Here is a 15,979-nt window from a genome sequence, read left to right as displayed (position 1 = left end):
AACACCTAAACGCTCAATCATCAAAGGGTATGTAGTGCCTACATTGATTTGATGCTAAGCTATCTTTGACAAACATTCAAGGAACACCTCTCGTTTTACTTAAGACCTAATTTATTTTTGTATTTTGTCATCCACTTTACTAATATTTGGTATAAACCTGATTTGAAAACATGTATCTGTACTACTGCAATAAACACTGAGAAACACCAAAATTTGACTTTGTAGTTTAGGGCACCAACATACGTACAATTGTTAAGGTGACAAACTGGCCTACCAAGTCTGAGGAAATCTCAAGATGAAAGCTCCAGCTGACATGTTGCCAGAAAAAAATGGCTTATCTGATTTTATGGTGGTATTTATCTTTTTTCACAGACCAATGACCTGTGAGTGAGATGATCAATTAGACAAGTTTCATCACATCATCATGAAAATCATTAACGGCGTATTGGGCCCATTCTGACCTTAGCCCCCCCAAAATGGAATTTGACGGGTCAAGATGGTTTTGAAAAGGAATGAATCATTTGTTTATGACAACAGACTCTGTCCTCAAGAGTGTCCTCATCAGCCTCTCCACTGTTTATTACTGGCTTCCCGATAGCAGAGGTAAGACGTGCTAACTGGTGCCATCTCCTGCTTTCAGGCGACAGGGCTGGTCCGTGTAACAGGCCGGACTTGACCTTCACCTTTTGTGTGTGTCGGCGATGTTCCTCCAGAAGAGTTGTAACGTGGTGGGAAATGTTGCGCTCTCTATTTATCGTGACCTTGTTTGCTTGACTCACCGCCTACGTGTCAGGCGTCACTCTGCGTCAGCAAGTCCGAGACGCCTGACGCAGCTTCTGGAGGTCATACTGACTTCACCGCTACAGAGGTACGCGCGTTGAACAAGGACTCAAGAAGGACTACTTGGCCTGACATCAGTCCATTGCATATGTCTACCCAGCTTTCGACTGTTTGTCTGTTGCAATTGAGCTAGCGTAGCCATTGCCTGGCCATTTCTCGCTCGACTTTCCTTTCAAGCAAAGTAAGCACACCTTCCTACACTGTGCCAAATTTCTACTGACTTGTGGCTTGGCTACTCTATGGTACCGACCGACGTAGCAAGCTTGCTGAACAAGTTCCCTTCATATCGCTCTCTCAGATGCAGACAATAAGGTTGCAGCAGTCGGTCAGAGCGCCATCGTCAAAGACGCCATCGAGGAGTTCGAGCAGGTGCGAGCCACGAGGAGGCTCCTCCATCTGAACGGGAAGGCGGGTGTTGACCTCGCAGGCGCTGTCGGAGGCCCGCAACCCGTCGGGCGACCGGGCCCCTGATCAGCAGGAGGATGGCGAGCAGCCAGCCGCACGCTAATCAGGACGTGTCGGAGCAGGACCGCCGTGTGCCAGCGGATGATGAAGGTCGCTGCCGCCTGCCTGAGGAAAACTACGGCAGCCGTCAGGACCCGCGGGGACGCTAATGCAGCTGGATGGTCTGCTCAACGGCATCGAGAAAATCAGCCCAGGGTTGGCGTGCAAAGCGACCAACCCACAAACACCCACGCAAACGCCACCTACTTCTCTTCCCACGCACATATTTGGGAAGGTATTGTGATTGTTTGGAATTCAACAACACCCAAGCTTGGCAGCCGCACTCATGTAACGAAGAACTTCACACATACGCACGCACACGCACACGCACACGCACACAAACATCCATCCATCCATCCATCTATTTTCAGAACCATGGTTATTTGCATGTTACTTATTCGTTGCTCTTGTCTGTTGGTTTTTACTCTTTGTGCTATTTGATGTGAGTGTTGTGTACTGTGTCTAGTCACCGTGGGACGGTGGGGAACGTCATTTCCATCTCTTTGTGTGCCTGGCATGTGAAGAAATTGACAATAAAGCTGACTTTGACTTTGAGGTGCGCCAGTGTGTGGATTGGGACATAGCAACTTGTGTTGATCGCAATTTGGAGTCAGATCAATAGCTAAAAATCCGTAGAATTGTTTCCACATCGTTTTGCATATGACAAGAAGCAAGCCAGAAAGAAGTCTGAGCCTCGTGTAGGAAGCTTTTAACTTGAGACCATTTTTTAAGCTTATTTAATTAAAGATGCTTTCTTTTAGTAAGTTTAGCTATTTAACATGCTTCTGAGGAGGTAGTATGAACATTTACAAAAGAAATGTTGATGCTGTTCAATTGCTGGTTGAGATATTGAGGATGGCTGTAAAATGTTGACATCTGCTCATCCGAATTGTTTGCAGGGGACTCAACTGGCGGCGCTTTTGACAAAAGTTCTTGCCATCATTAGGTGAGTGCCATTTGTCATCCATTTGCAATGCAGCGTCATCAGTCGCGCTCCCTTGCTTGCCCATCATGCCGCCCCCTTTTCTGTGTCTCTTCGGCCAATAAGATAGGATGCGTTGGCTGGTTGGCTTCACCGCAGCGCTTAAGTGTTTGTACAATGGTCATCTCTTGCTCGCTCTGTTGAAATGGTAATTGGGAATGGGTGGGTTGCCCCTGGCGTAGTGCTTTGGCACTTGCAACGCTTCACACTGCTTCCTCATGAACCTTCTGATGGAGCAGCATCAGTAGTAATCACCCTCCTCAATGTTTGTTGTAGTTTGAAGGCCTTGGAAAAATAAGTGGCATCAAGGGTACAAAGCGTGGCTGGGGTTTTGTGAATTTCAGCTGATTGCCAGGGGGGTCTGGAGCTTACTCTCGCGACAGCTGGGCTAGGAAATTAGGTTCACACTTGAATTGCCCAACTGGCAGAACCTGTTTGAGGTCTGCTTTGAGTTGACTGGCACTGATGCGTGAATGTAGCCCCAGGCCAGATAAGAAGTCAGCCAAGCTTGCTGTGCACAGGTGTGAAGAAACAAACAGATCTTTGGGTGTGTTTGGGAACAATGCTCAATCCATCTCACAAGTTTTGCCCACAAATAGAATTCGGCTTTGTCGAGCTGTCGTCTTCCCGTCCGTCACCCCCAAACCAGGTTCGGTCACATCTGCGGTGAAGCCGAGCTGAGCTGAGCTGGCTTCTGTTCTTGGACCAGGCCGTGGAGCACAACCTCCAAAAAGCCAAAGATCTCCTTTCGCTGGACTGCTAGTGTGCGCATGTTTGTCTGTGCTTGGGAGTTATGCTTGTGTATTCTTTTTGGGATTGTGTGTATTTGTGTGCTTGCGTGCGTCTCATTTCAACTCTAGATGGACAACAGAGTGGAAGAGATCAATTGTTATCAGCTACTACACAGCTCTTGAGATTCTCGGGTCTCCTGAAATTTGCTGAGTCTCTTTGTCAGCTAAATCAATTGATGGAAACTTCATCAAATGTTGTGCTTACCCCAGTGGACATTCTCATCTGGTGGATGTGATGTGAACAACTACATTTGGAAATGATCTCCTAACGTGATTTGAAGTCATGTGCAGGACCAGAATGTGTTTCAAACCTGACTGACGAGCTCGCGCTACTTGATAAAGCGCTGGCAGGCATGCTGCACTTTGCAGATACTTCCTGAAGTCAAAGTAGTCAGAAGCCAGCAGCGCCCAGACCACCGCGTCGTGCAAAGATGAGCTTTGATAATTCAGGTGAGTCAAAACATCGTCCAACTCATTTTTGTTCCCCCAAATCACTACAAGTCAAGATCGCCCGTAATCCACTTTTAGCACCTTGATGATTGCTGTGAAGTCTGTTTAACTTTGCATTGTCTTAGGGTTCAATATAACTTGCATCTTTTTTCATGAGACTCTTATTTTAATGTGCATTAACTCTGACTTTTTTGGGACTTTATTAACCCAACTGTACAGTACTCATTTTGTGGGAAAATATTGTGTTCTTCCTTCAAAATGTTCTCTTAATTTAACATGAACATTCTTAAATGACAGACAAAAAAAAAAATAATGCCTCTTTGAAGTCCTTGCTCAATGCTTTTTTTTTTTTTTTTTTTGCCTTAGCTTTTTATGCTACCTATTATTTCAGTGAGGAGGTGGAGTTGACCCAAAGGTCAGGTCACGCATTCGTTTGGGGGGGGGGGGGCAGATAATGCAAAAACATGCAGCTACGCTATAGTGCAGGGAAAAGCGGATGTCGGTCATGGTGTACCACTCGCCTGTCTTGTATGGAGGCATCATGACTTCCATTCCCACAAATGAGTGTGTGCGTGCGTGCGTGCGTGCATGTGTGTGAAGGCAAAAGCAGTGCTTTGGTGGCCGTCTTCTGATATCTTGGTCTAAAGGAGTTGAAATGACTTGAGGACATCCTTTCCACAAAATCATTGTTCTCTCACTATTTTGGTGCCAAAGAAGGTCACTTGATCAAAGTGAGTTGTGGACAAAATGAGTGCTTTGGCACCATTTGATGAGTGGAAGAGCTTTCCGAGTTTTCGAGAGGAAGGTCAATGGCGCTCCCGTCCGTTTCAGTGACGACTTGTGCCTTTGGATTACCAATTTGGTCACAGAACAATTTCAAGGCATCACTTCAATACACAACATATTTTTGTATTCTCCAGTACAGGCATATCGTCCCTGCTAATTAAAAGAAAAAAAGAAAATAATACTGAGTGGAATTCAAAGTTTTACCATCCTGGAAGCGGTTTTCCACTTGAGGTAACAGGAAGGAACTTTTTTTCAGTGTTCAAGGCCGTGGACTTGCACGCCAAGCTCAACCACAGCGAGCACCACACCAGCGAGCTTCCCGAAGATCCGCTGACCCTTCGGAGGGGACAAGCCTTCAAGATCACCTTGACCTTGGCCAAGGCTTTCAAGCAGGGCCTCGATTCTCTCGTCCTCAATGCCTCCACTGGAGGTAAGTGCTTGCTCACTGGCTCCTCAGTTGGGACTCCTCCCGAAGAAAAAAATGCCAACACATTTAGTTTCTTCGGGCAGTAGGAGGGGGACACCCTGAACAGCCAATCGCAGGGCACACAGAGACCAACAACCATCCACACTCGTCACAAGTCGTTTTGTTATTCGATTGGAAGCATTCATTTGAAATGTCAATCGGCTGAGAGCAAATCAACCTACAAAAAGGAAACAAATTCATGATTGTAACGCCTTACAATAGTTGAAAGCACTTACAACTTAGTTCAACAATAAAAACCTATCCACACCAAAATGTCAATGGATCCAACAGGAAGTCACGCTTCGGAAGAGAAGGGCACCTCGTGTCGCTTCGGCATCCCAGACCCAACGGGTGGCCGGGATTTGGTCAAAGGCACCTGGACGGCCAGGGCAGAGGTGAGCCACTCTGCCGACAGCCTGCCGGTGCTGGTCACGGCCCCCGCCGACGCCCCCGTCGGCCGCTACACTTTGAAGGCCACCCTGTGGGGGGAGGACAAGACACTCGCCACGCTCGCACTGCTCTTCAATCCCTGGTTCTCGGGTACGTCCCTCGACAGCCACTTCCTTCCCGATGTGGCCCTTCAGTGGAGAACAATGTAATCCACCACTTTTGCGTGAGAAACCTAAAAGAACCAGCAATTGTATGGCCACACAATTTTAAGATGAAGTTGTCTCGGCCAGGCTGGAGCTGAAATCCGATTTTTTTTTCTTTTAATCGTATTTAGGACAGCGGAAAAAGCTTTGCAGTGTACGCAGTAACGTGTATATGTAGTGTTTCGTGTCTCATTTTTTGCTTTGTGTTTTGTCCACTCAGGAGACTCTGTGTTTTTGCCTGATGAGGAGGAGAGAAAAGAATATGTGTTGAATGAACATGGACTCATTTACAGAGGAAGTTCAGATTACATAACCGCTCTCAAATGGGACTTTGGACAAGTATGTCAAACGCACACGCACATACTGATACAATTAAATGTAGGCAAGGTACAGCTCATTGATTAGTCTAATCTAATCTAATGTATCAGATTTGGTGGAAGTTGGGAAATTGTGTCAAATGTCAATAAAAAGAACATACAATGATTTGAAAATCCTTTTCAGCCTATATTCAATCGAATACCCTACAAAGACAACATATTTCATGCACAAACTCAAACTTAGAATTTCATAGCTGCAACACGTGCAGTAGAAGTTGGGAAAGGGCATGCAGCCCGCCTGCCCGCCCATTTTGCCCATGCTAAAAACCGCTACTGGCCTCGAGCAAGGCGCTAAACGAGCGAGGCAGCGTGGAGCATTTCACCAAAAGTAATCAAAGTGGTTTACTTTGCTACGCTGACAACAACAAGTATCGTATGCATGTTCTATGACTTGACCTATTCAAACTGCACCGGTGAATGGAACCTTAGGTCCCACGCAGGGATATGAATTGCAGTTATTCCGACATACTTGACCTTTGCAGTAAGTGCAGCGAGTCTCTCATCAGCTCATGCGCTTTTTGGCTTCCCTTGCAGTTTGAAGACGACATGGTGGATATTTGCCTCAGCGTCCTGGACAAAAACATCAACTACAAAAGTGACCCCGGCAGCGATCTGGCCTCCCGTGGCGACCCGAGCTACGTGGGCCGCGTGCTCAGCGCCGTGGTACGTGTCGGACGGGTAGCGGAGAGAAGGAACGCTCGTGTTGACCCGCTGCGGCGCTCTCGCACGGCTAGATCAACAGTCCGGACGAATACGGGGTCCTGATGGGCAACTGGTCGGATTCCTTTGAGGGCGGCTTTTCGCCCTCCCACTGGAGTGGTAGCCATGACATTCTTGCCGCGTGGAAGAAAAACAACTACCGCTCGGTCAAATACGGCCAGTGCTGGGTCTTTGCCGGCGTCATGTGTTCAGGTAAGGTCAGCGCTCGCTGAAGAGACTGGGTCGCTCTTTCGCCCGACTGCGTCCTCTGAACGTTCCGTTTGTGTTTGCCTTCAGTCTTGCGTCTGCTGGGCATTCCCACGCGTGTGGTCTCCAACTTCGTGTCAGCCCACGACACCGATGCCAGCCTTACCATCGACGTCTACCACGCCGACGAGGGGGCCCTGCACAAAGAGTCTAATGACAGTATCTGGTCAGTGTGGGAGGGGATGCTTGTGCGTGTGTGTGTGTGTGTGTGTGTGTGTGTGTGTGTGTGTGTGGTTGAGCATTGATTGTGTGCGTATGAGTGGTGCGCATGTTTGTTGTGTTTTCTGTTTTTCATTGTTGTGTGCGCACGTGTCCTAAAAGTATGTGGTTCTGTCAGGAATTATCACGTCTGGGTTGAATCGTGGATGAAGCGCCCTGACCTGAAGGCCAATGGCAAATATGACGGCTGGCAGGTTCTGGATGCCACACCACAGGAGTCCAGTGATGGTCAGACCTCCACATTGTCCACTGTGCTTTCCTCAATGTTGTCCTGCACGCCTTGCTCCGCGTGATCCTCCCTTACGTTGTCCTCTGTTTAAATGATGAAGCACAAAGCATGAATGAGTCTGCTTTCTTGAAGGACAATGACTTTTGAGAGGCTGAAATCAGAAGCTTTGGACAATCTGTAGGGGAAAGAAAAGCAAATGCTCACCGCTTCTCTTTGGCTCAGGCTTGTACCAGTGCGGCCCCTCCTCCTTGGTGGCCATCTTGAACGGCGAGACGGAGATCTCGTACGACGTGCCCTTTGTCTTTGCGGAGGTCAACGCAGACTGCGTCGACTGGCTGGTGAGGGCAAGACAGCAATTGAATTGAAATTTCAGCGGTGACCCGCTCGTGTAATTGCGCGTCTTCAGACTAAGGCCGACGGTACCGATGTGAAGCTAACCTCGGACACCAAGCGAGTTGGTAAGAGTATCTCCACCAAGGCGGTGGGCTATGACAAGCGTCTGGACATCACCAGCTCTTACAAGCACAGGGAAGGTGAGTATCCTCCACGCACATGCAGACATACACTCACACACACACACATACACAGATGTCCCGGCGTGTTTCAGGCTCAGAAGCGGAGCGTGCCGTGTTTCGTTACGCCATCAGTGAGGACAAAAAGAGCGACGCTGAGGACAATTCTAACGGGGGCTCCTCGCAACCCCCTGCACCACAGCTCATCATGCGCTTTGTTGAGGTTTGTCTTTATGCCGTTGCCTTATTTTTCTTTGTCAACGCAACTACTGGGAACGAGGAATTTGATCGATGGATTTAATGATTTGGAGTGACACAGATGGTTTGATAATATTGTTGTCATATGATAGTTATTTGAAATATACTTGATATATCCTTATATGGGTCTGTGGAATAATTAGAAATGCAACTTACAACGTTCCGTTGTCGTTGCGGCGGTAGATGTCAGAACCGGAGTATGGCGAGGACGTGCGGCTGAACCTGGTGCTGAGCAGCAAGAGCAGAGTAGAAAGGAAGCTCAACATCCGCATCAGCGTGGACGGAATGCACTACAACGGCACCTTTGTCGCCACCATCCAGTCTGAAGACAAGGACGAGACGCTGCAACCATCCCGAGGTCAAACTCTTCAAAGTGTCACCTTCTTGTTTTTGTTTGAGCAACCGGATCGTGTCCTATCTGCAATGAATTTGTAAATTTGGCCTTCGATTTTGAGACACGGTACAGTGGTAGGGGTTGAAAAGAAAGAATTTGTGCCTCAATGTGAAGCGCTGCCGTGTTTTTGTCAACATGGCCTAGAGATGCCAATTGTTTTTTCTGTCAAATGTGGCAGAGCTGTCGGTGCCCATCGTGATCCCGGTGCGTTTGTACTACAAGCACATGTTGCGGGCCGACAGCTTGAAGGTGTCAGCCTTTGTGACGGACAAGGGGCATCCTGACAAAACCTACCTGGCAGAGGACGACGTGATATTGCGTGACCCCCCCGTCCTGGTCTCTGTAAGTCCACCACAACAATCTGATTTTGGTGTCTGCTCTTGTATTTGTCTCAATGTTGTCGTCGGCAGGGCCCCACAACCGCTATTGACTGGATGGATGCAATTTTTTTTCTTTTTTTCTTTTTTAAATCAACTTATGACTTCAACCGTTCCAATGCGAGTTGAACGGTAGGGAGGGCCATGAACTACAAGAGCAGAAACAAAAATGGGAAGACCTGAGATTGAGCCAACTTTACATGATGCCCCTCAAAACCTGGATGTGGGCTCTCCACAGGTCCGCTTTTAACACCTTGTAAAAGACTCGCATCAAGCCAGCACGTATTGCTTCTTTGTCCGACTTTGGTTTCTGTTTTAAGACCAGTCATTCTCATTGTGGATCACCCAAAAGCATAATGGTGAAAATATTGTATTTACCATGATGGTTTATTTTTTTTTCCCCTCAAGATCTACGCAACTTTACTGGCTTAATATTTACAACTTTTATTTGTAGGACTGCTAATTGTAGTATTGTGACTTTAAAAAAAGTAGAATGATGCGGCTTTGCTCTTGTAAAATTGGGCCTTGTTTTGGACTCAGTCAGCACGTATCAAAGCCTCTCTCTGGCTTTGGGTTGGATCGAGAGTCCCGCCTTTGTGCGTGTTCTGTCTCCTTTGTCACTGGACGACACGAATGCAGACCGTGACAGCGGCGCATGTCACATCAGTGTTAACGTGTTGCAATTTTTTTCAATTGTCCTTCGGGGTCCACTTTTAAATATTTTTCCAAGAAATGGATTTGCGTGTGTGGCAGGTGTCCGGTTTTGTCCGTCAGCTCCAGTGGGCGTCGGGAGAGGTGACCTTCATGAACCCCCTGCAGGAGACTCTTACGGGCATGACGCTGACCCTGTCAGGAAGTGGACTCATGCGACAGGAGTTGAAATACAAGTAACTAATCTCATGAGCAAGACTTCTGCTACATTTGCAAGGACCCTTGCTTGAAACTGGAAATAAAAGTATAACAACTAAGTAACACTATCATAACTGTGGAATTTTTCTCGTTCTTTTGTCTCCTCAGTCTTCCCAACTTGGCTGCCAACAACCGCATCCGCGTCCACTTTGAGTTTTTCCCATACAGGATTGGCCTCAAGACGCTGGTGGCCGACATCAACGCGTCCATTTTTAAAGATTTTAAGGGCAGCTGTGCAGTCAATGTCAGACTTTGAATCATATGCTTTAAAAAAAAAATATCTGCTCAACATTTTGTGGTGCTCAGTTTTTTTTTGTAACAGTGGTGCTTTTATGTAGATTGTTCATTTCAAGTGCAAACTGGCTGAACATTTTCTGCTTTAGTCTGATGCTGTTTTGTCGCTCATTTGTGCCTTTCTCGCACAACATTTGGTGCTTTCCTTTTTCATTCTCTTACTTTTCGTCTTTTTATGTCACCGCAAGACTACAATATGGAACAGGATACGCAATTTTCTTTGACATCAGAGAAGGTTTGGTGCAGAACAAAAATCAGTCCAGTTTCACCTGTTAAACTGGTAAACGGTAAACTGGAAATGCGATTCGTTCACTCACAGATTCGTTCGTTGGTGAACAGGAAATGCAATTCACGACTCGTTCATGAAAAGGAAGTTACGTCATTTTCTTCTTCGTTTTGTTTTACGACGAGGTGGCACCAGCTTCAATGGGCATTACCGACATCTACTGGTTGAAGTTATATGAACGGAAAAAAAGAACGAATCGCTTTAGGAAGTGATTCGTTCACTCTCGTTCACTGAAAAGATTCGTTATTTTTGAACGAATCGTTAACTCACGAGCCAACACTAGAGCCAACACTGCCGTGGTCATTCTCCCCGCTGACAAGCGAACGCAGCCGGTCGGAAAGTTCCAGATACGCCGCAATCCTCTACTGCATTTAGCGCAAGCAGTGCCAACACGACCACCAAAATAAAAAAGAAAACAGGTCTTGGGCGGATGGCTGTGCCGCTGACGTCGGCGAGTTAAGGACATTTTAGTCTTATGCGCCGCCTGCCAACCTTTGTCGCTGAATCCGCCACTTAGCGTCCGAAAGCAGGCCGGCCGGCCGGTAAGCGATACAGCTTTCACCCCCCCCATTCCCCAAACATGGCTAACACGCCGGCCGGTGTTGCCCGCAGCCTATAGCTTTTAGTCGTTAGCTTCGATCTGAGCTCAGCATTCGGAAGTCTGCCGGTTAGCTTAGCTTCCAGCCTTTGTTTATATAGCTTTGTTAGCTTAGTTTCAGCAAAAAGTGTATCAGCTAGCATGACAGAGCTACTCGTCATGTTCCGTCTTGATTTATTTACATTTTCGGAAACCAACGAAAAGTTAAGCTTGTCGAACTAACAAAAGAGATGGCAGATTTATTTTTCAGCAATATTTTCTTATATATAAAACGTTTTCCAATGTCACGAATGCCCACCGGGCCCGTTTCTCTTTCCACCAAAACTTGAACAATATCAGAAATTGAGCATGTCCAAGGTTGTCTGGGTGTATGATTCCATGGAAGTCAGTCGCCATATGTGCTGAGTTTCAAATTTTCCCAAAACAGGAGAGCTAGAATGAGTCCGAAAGCCAAGCCGTGGACCGAGCTGAAACAAGCCGGCAACGAGTGCTTCAAGGCCGGCCAGTACGGAGAGGCCACCCGCATATACAGCCTGGCCATCAGCGAGCTACACAAGTCCGGTAAGTTCTTCTATATCCATGACCACACTTCACATCATTTAAGCTTGAACTAGGACGAACGGACTTAAGTCACATACATACTTTCTAGTGCTTGATCGGAGGGCAAATTGACCTCGTTCACATAGCAGTAAACTCTGCATTTTTTATTTCAGGTGCCATGAAGACACACACTTGTTGCTTGGCAGAGTTCCTGCATAGCATAAGCTTGATCTTGACCTACGCGCTTACCAAGTGTACCTACCTCAGCATTTATCGACTCCACTTGATTTACCTGGCTACAAATTCGGTTACCTCGATACTCCAAATATCCATCCATCCATTTTCTGAAGCGCTTTGTCCCCACGGGGGTCGCAGGCGTGCTGGAGCCTATCCCAGCTGTCATCGGGCAGCAGGCGGGGGACACCCTGAACTGGTTGCCAGCCGATCGCAGGGCGATACTCCAAATAACTTTACTTAATTCTTTACATTGTTTGGTATTTATTTTTACGTACCTGTCGATATCCTTTGAGTCCCAATGTGTGGTGACGTTTGCACCTGCCCTGCAGATCCAAAGAACGTGGAGGAGTTGAGTGTGTTGCACTCCAATCGTGCCGCCAGCAACCTCAAAGAAGGAAACTGTGCCGAATGTTTCAAGGACTGCAACATGTGAGTACAGTTACCGGTTAATCCGTGATCATCAAATACCTGCAAATGAATATAATTTATGATGAAGATTTAATTGCTTTTAAACCATGATTAAAAAACAAATAATGATCTCAAAACAACGTGAAGGCGTTTTAGATTCTTAGAATCGTCAAGTGCTGCCTTTTAAATGACAGTGAACAGCGTTTTGGTGGTCTTGTAATCGTGGCTTTTCGAGGTCTTTGTGCTTCTGTTTCTTGTGGCTATTATGTGTAGCTGGACTCCTCTGCGTGCACTCAAAAGATAACAAATGAACAGAAAAGTGCTTTTAAAAAGCTCCCCGTGGACCTCGGGTGGTGCGCTAGACTTTTGCCGCGACCCGGGAGCTGTCAATTTTGCATATCCGTCTCCCTTCTGACGCAGTACTTGCAAGGATTATTCTCCTAGGTAACACAGGTGATTAACTGCAGCAGCTGTGTAGCTGCGCTCCGAGCTAAAAGCTATAGCTAAAGCACCAGATGAGCTAACTAGGCCATTGCGCACCAACTCGCACGCGGTCTCCCAAGATGACGTCCGAGCGCTAACAGTATGCCTCGCTCACGAGCCATATGGTGACCGAAGCACTCGGCCGCTTGGGCTTGCAAAGTGATCGATGACGACGATGGAGAAAGACCTTCCCTCTAATCACCAAAGCAGTTGACGCGCAGCCTTAAGGCTACTTTCCACCGCGGGTTGACAAGGCCGCGCTGCAAGCGAGTAGTAGCCTTCGTCTTCTATCATCAGATGCCCTAATTTAACATTTTCATCTCTGAACTCTTGTCCCAAAATGCACACATACCGTCAACAGTGTTTTGCCAGAGAAAGAAATAATTTGATTGACATTTTTCTGGAATATGACTTTATGGACTATGAGAATATGACTTTATGACTAGACTTTGTGACTGATTGTGTCACGTTATCATCCCTGCCCTTTGCTGCCGTCCACATTCTTTGGCTTGATTTGCCCAAGTTCGTCCCTACGTAGCCACCTAGCGACTTGCCAACCTAGCATGTGACCGACCTTCCCTACTTCAGCTTACTACTAGCACCCTGTAAGAAGTGAACACTTGTGAGAATTGGACAAAAGCTGGCCCTGCTTCTCTGCTAGTTCTCTGGAGCTGCTACCGTTCAACGTCAAATCTTTGCTGCGCCGGGCCGCCGCATCCGAGGCCCAAGAGCGTTATCAGCAGGCCTACGTGGACTACAAGACGGTGCTGCAGCTGGACGCGCGCATCGTGGCCGCAAACGACGGAGCCAACAGGTGCGTGCTAACGTATACATACTTACTAACAAGCGCTATGTGTTTGTGTCAAATAATGGAATGAACAAAAAGGTATCTTGTCACGTTGGTAGGCAACTACAAGGCAAAGCCATTCGGCTACTTACCTAGGTAACTAGCAAGCTTCCCGCTTACTTAGTTGGCTACTTAACAGGCTTAAGTTGTGAAATTTTTATCCATTTTGATTTTGTTTGTATGCTTCTTTATTTTTCCATAAGAATATTTAGTCTAGAGAGCAGCTTTGTTAGTTTTTATTCTCCATCCATCCATTTTCTGAACCGCTTTGTCCCCACGGGGGAGCCTATCCCAGTCGTCATCGGGCAGTAGGCGGGGGACACCCTGAACTGGTTGCCAACACAGAGACCAACAACCATCCGCACTCGCACTCACACCTAGGGACAATTTGGAGTGCTCAATCGGCCTATCAAGCATGTTTTGGGGATGTGGGAGGAAACCGGAGCGCCCGGAGAAAACCCACGCAGGCTCGGGGAGAACATGCAAACTCCACACAGGGAGGGCCGGAGGTGGAGTCGAACCCGCACCCTCCTAACTGAGGCGGACGTGCTACCCAGTGTGCCACCAAGCCAAGCCGCCTTATATTAGGTCTTATTTCTTAAATAGAAAAAAACGTCATTAAGTATCGACGTAACATTGTCAAATGACCTTCTACGCACATTCAATTGTAAAAAATGTTATTTTGTATGTTTCCATTAATGGTAATAACCTTGCCGCTTAGCTACTATAAGCCCACCGAATTCTAAATGTACGTTTTTTGAATCTTTTTGTAGAATGACAAAAGCGTTGACGCAGGTCGACGGTCTGTCGTGGCGCGAGAAGCTCCCTCCCATCCCCGTTGTACCTCTGGCAGTTCGGGAAAAGCTCAACCAAGGACCGTCGCAACACAACGGTGTGGCGCCGAGCCACAATCTACCAGCTGAGGGGGATGTCCAGAAAGCCAAATTGCTGAAGGAGGAAGGAAACGCACTGGTCAAGAAAGGGGCGCACGCCCAGGCCGCCGAAAAGTACACTCAGAGCATCCTCCACCACGCCGAAGAGGCTGCCACCTTCACCAACCGGTAGAGAAGCAAGATGGCCGCATTAGCCTAGCTCCGATGCTAACCCGTGCGCGTTTTCTCAGGGCGTTGTGCTACCTGGCGCTGAAGCGCTACCACGATGCGCTCAGTGACTGTGACGCGGCGCTCGCCATCGACGGCGCCAACGTCAAGGCACTGTACCGACGGGCGCAGGCGTACAAGGAGCTCAAGGTGATCTACTTTTGCTCTTATCTTGCCACTTGCTCAGCTTCAGCTAACTTAGCAGTTTCCAACTGCGCTTTTTTTTTTTGTCAGGACGGGAAAAGTTGCATCCGAGACCTGAACAAACTCCTCACCTTTGAGCCAAACAACACAGCTGCCATGAAACTGCTGCAGGAAGAGCAGCAGCACCAGCAACCACCACCTCCGCAGAAGAAGAAGAAGAGCAAGACCAGGAAGAAGTGACCACTGGTGACTTAGTTCAGAAACACGATAGAAGGCGAAAGTGAGCAAGTGGAGTTTGACAAGCAATGGCCGCGCAGTCAGCCCGGCCGGCACTTGCCACTTCCGGCGATGCCCATCCACCCATCCTCTTGACCCAAGTGCCTGAAATCCTCATCGTCCGTCGTCATCTTGGGGTTCTTTGATGTGGTCATTGGTCACCAACTTGTCTTCACTGCGCTACTCTCAAGCATGTTATTGCCCATTTTCCTGTCATGGTCCCAGATGGCCAGATGACCTACCCACCTCCTTTCTGTCCTAATCCATCCCATGGTGCGATATGCGCCTTTAGTCTTCGTTTTTCACCAGTTATGTTTTAATATATATCGTCTTTAATCCCTTCTTTGGTCACCACCCGGCTGTTATGGATCTCTTCTATCGTGACTTGTCTTTGATCTTATCTTTCAGCCAATTTCATTGGTTGCCTTTTTTTTCTTGCAATCTTTTGAAGATAACATCTGAGATCTTTGTCAGTGACTCTGGAGTTTTCCTTGCAAGATGATTCTGTCATGTAGTGATTTTGATCTCCTGATCAAGCATTTTCTATCTCAGTCTTTATCATTTCATTTTTTTTTAATAAATCACTTCTTCAGTTGGTTCCACCCAGTCTTTGAGCTTTTCATTAACAACTTTACACTAGCAGCTTGTCTTTGAGTTTAGTCATCGTGGACTTCAGATGGTGTCTTTGATGTTGTAGCACTGGTACCTGCTATTGCACAAATTCTCGGGTTTGTTTCCCACTGAACAAACCTCTGGTTGTCCCGCAGAAAGAAGAGACGTTGGCGATGGTCATCCTGAAACTCTTTGGTTTTTGATGATGGTTGTGATAGCATAGTGTGGAAAAAATGTTCACATTTCAGATCAACATTTTATTTGCCTTTAAACATTGGGTCATTGTTGGTAACACGTAACAGAAACCAAAAAGCAAAGTCATCCGGGACCACCGCAATCGTCGTCAGGGTGGAGTTGCATTGTTTTGTTTTAAATTTTGGGGGTTTATTCAGGCAAAGTCAAAACTGTCAAACTTGTGCGCACATTAAGCAATAAAAGTCACACAAGCAAACTTGTTTCTTGACTTTAGTGGTTTAAAAAAGGGCTGAGGGTGGACTAAAA

General features: G+C 47.1%; 3 protein-coding genes across 4 annotated transcripts; all 3 read left to right on the top strand.

Moving 5' to 3' along the window:
- The first annotated feature begins 294 nt into the window (after positions 1–294).
- On the top strand, positions 295–3,123 carry ccndbp1 (cyclin D-type binding-protein 1). Its single transcript, XM_085923886.1, is given in 8 exon segments — positions 295–603; positions 794–820; positions 823–876; positions 1,139–1,209; positions 1,268–1,334; positions 1,337–1,454; positions 1,456–1,500; positions 2,999–3,123. Coding segments are annotated over 8 exon segments (564 nt in total). The 5' UTR covers positions 295–512; the 3' UTR covers positions 3,090–3,123.
- Positions 3,124–3,422: 299 nt separating this feature from the next.
- On the top strand, positions 3,423–9,944 carry tgm8 (transglutaminase 8). Its single transcript, XM_085923465.1, has 15 exons — positions 3,423–3,567; positions 4,610–4,783; positions 5,111–5,359; positions 5,633–5,751; positions 6,324–6,452; positions 6,524–6,701; positions 6,786–6,921; positions 7,093–7,202; positions 7,426–7,541; positions 7,610–7,736; positions 7,811–7,938; positions 8,157–8,331; positions 8,546–8,709; positions 9,498–9,631; positions 9,762–9,944. The coding sequence occupies exons 1-15, from the start codon at positions 3,549–3,551 to the stop codon at positions 9,907–9,909; spliced, it is 2,106 nt and encodes a 701-aa protein (XP_085779591.1). The 5' UTR covers positions 3,423–3,548; the 3' UTR covers positions 9,910–9,944.
- A 470-nt stretch (positions 9,945–10,414) lies between these two features.
- tomm34 (translocase of outer mitochondrial membrane 34) lies at positions 10,415–15,929 on the top strand. 2 transcript variants are annotated; one of them, XM_085923474.1, is made up of 7 exons: positions 10,415–10,775; positions 11,259–11,392; positions 11,938–12,037; positions 13,161–13,313; positions 14,120–14,407; positions 14,470–14,596; positions 14,681–15,929. In XM_085923474.1, exons 2-7 carry the CDS (start codon positions 11,269–11,271, stop codon positions 14,828–14,830), a joined length of 942 nt encoding a protein of 313 aa, XP_085779600.1. In that variant the 5' UTR covers positions 10,415–10,775; positions 11,259–11,268; the 3' UTR covers positions 14,831–15,929. The 2 variants fall into 2 exon arrangements, with proteins under 2 accessions (XP_085779600.1, XP_085779601.1); XM_085923475.1 differs by lacking the exon at positions 10,415–10,775 and adding an exon at positions 10,862–11,188.
- The last annotated feature ends 50 nt before the right edge of the window (positions 15,930–15,979 follow it).

The sequence above is a fragment of the Syngnathus leptorhynchus genome, chromosome 11, assembly GCF_054491065.1.
Source record: "Syngnathus leptorhynchus isolate UIUO chromosome 11, UIUO_Slep, whole genome shotgun sequence".
NCBI classification, from domain to species: Eukaryota; Metazoa; Chordata; class Actinopteri; order Syngnathiformes; family Syngnathidae; genus Syngnathus; species Syngnathus leptorhynchus.
This window is presented reverse-complemented; position numbering and strand designations above follow the sequence as displayed.

Bases quoted from the DNA above. Each gene is read 5' to 3' on its own strand.
- tgm8 (XM_085923465.1), top strand. The intron at 6,702-6,785 runs GTAAGGTCAGCG...GTTTGCCTTCAG, and splicing joins TGCCGGCGTCATGTGTTCAG to TCTTGCGTCTGCTGGGCATT. The intron at 7,203-7,425 runs GTCAGACCTCCA...TCTTTGGCTCAG, and splicing joins ACCACAGGAGTCCAGTGATG to GCTTGTACCAGTGCGGCCCC.
- tomm34 (XM_085923474.1), top strand. From the start codon at position 11,269: ATGAGTCCGAAAGCCAAGCCGTGGACCGAGCTGAAACAAGCCGGCAAC. The intron at 12,038-13,160 runs GTGAGTACAGTT...CTTCTCTGCTAG, and splicing joins TGTTTCAAGGACTGCAACAT to TTCTCTGGAGCTGCTACCGT. The intron at 14,597-14,680 runs GTGATCTACTTT...TTTTTTTGTCAG, and splicing joins AGGCGTACAAGGAGCTCAAG to GACGGGAAAAGTTGCATCCG.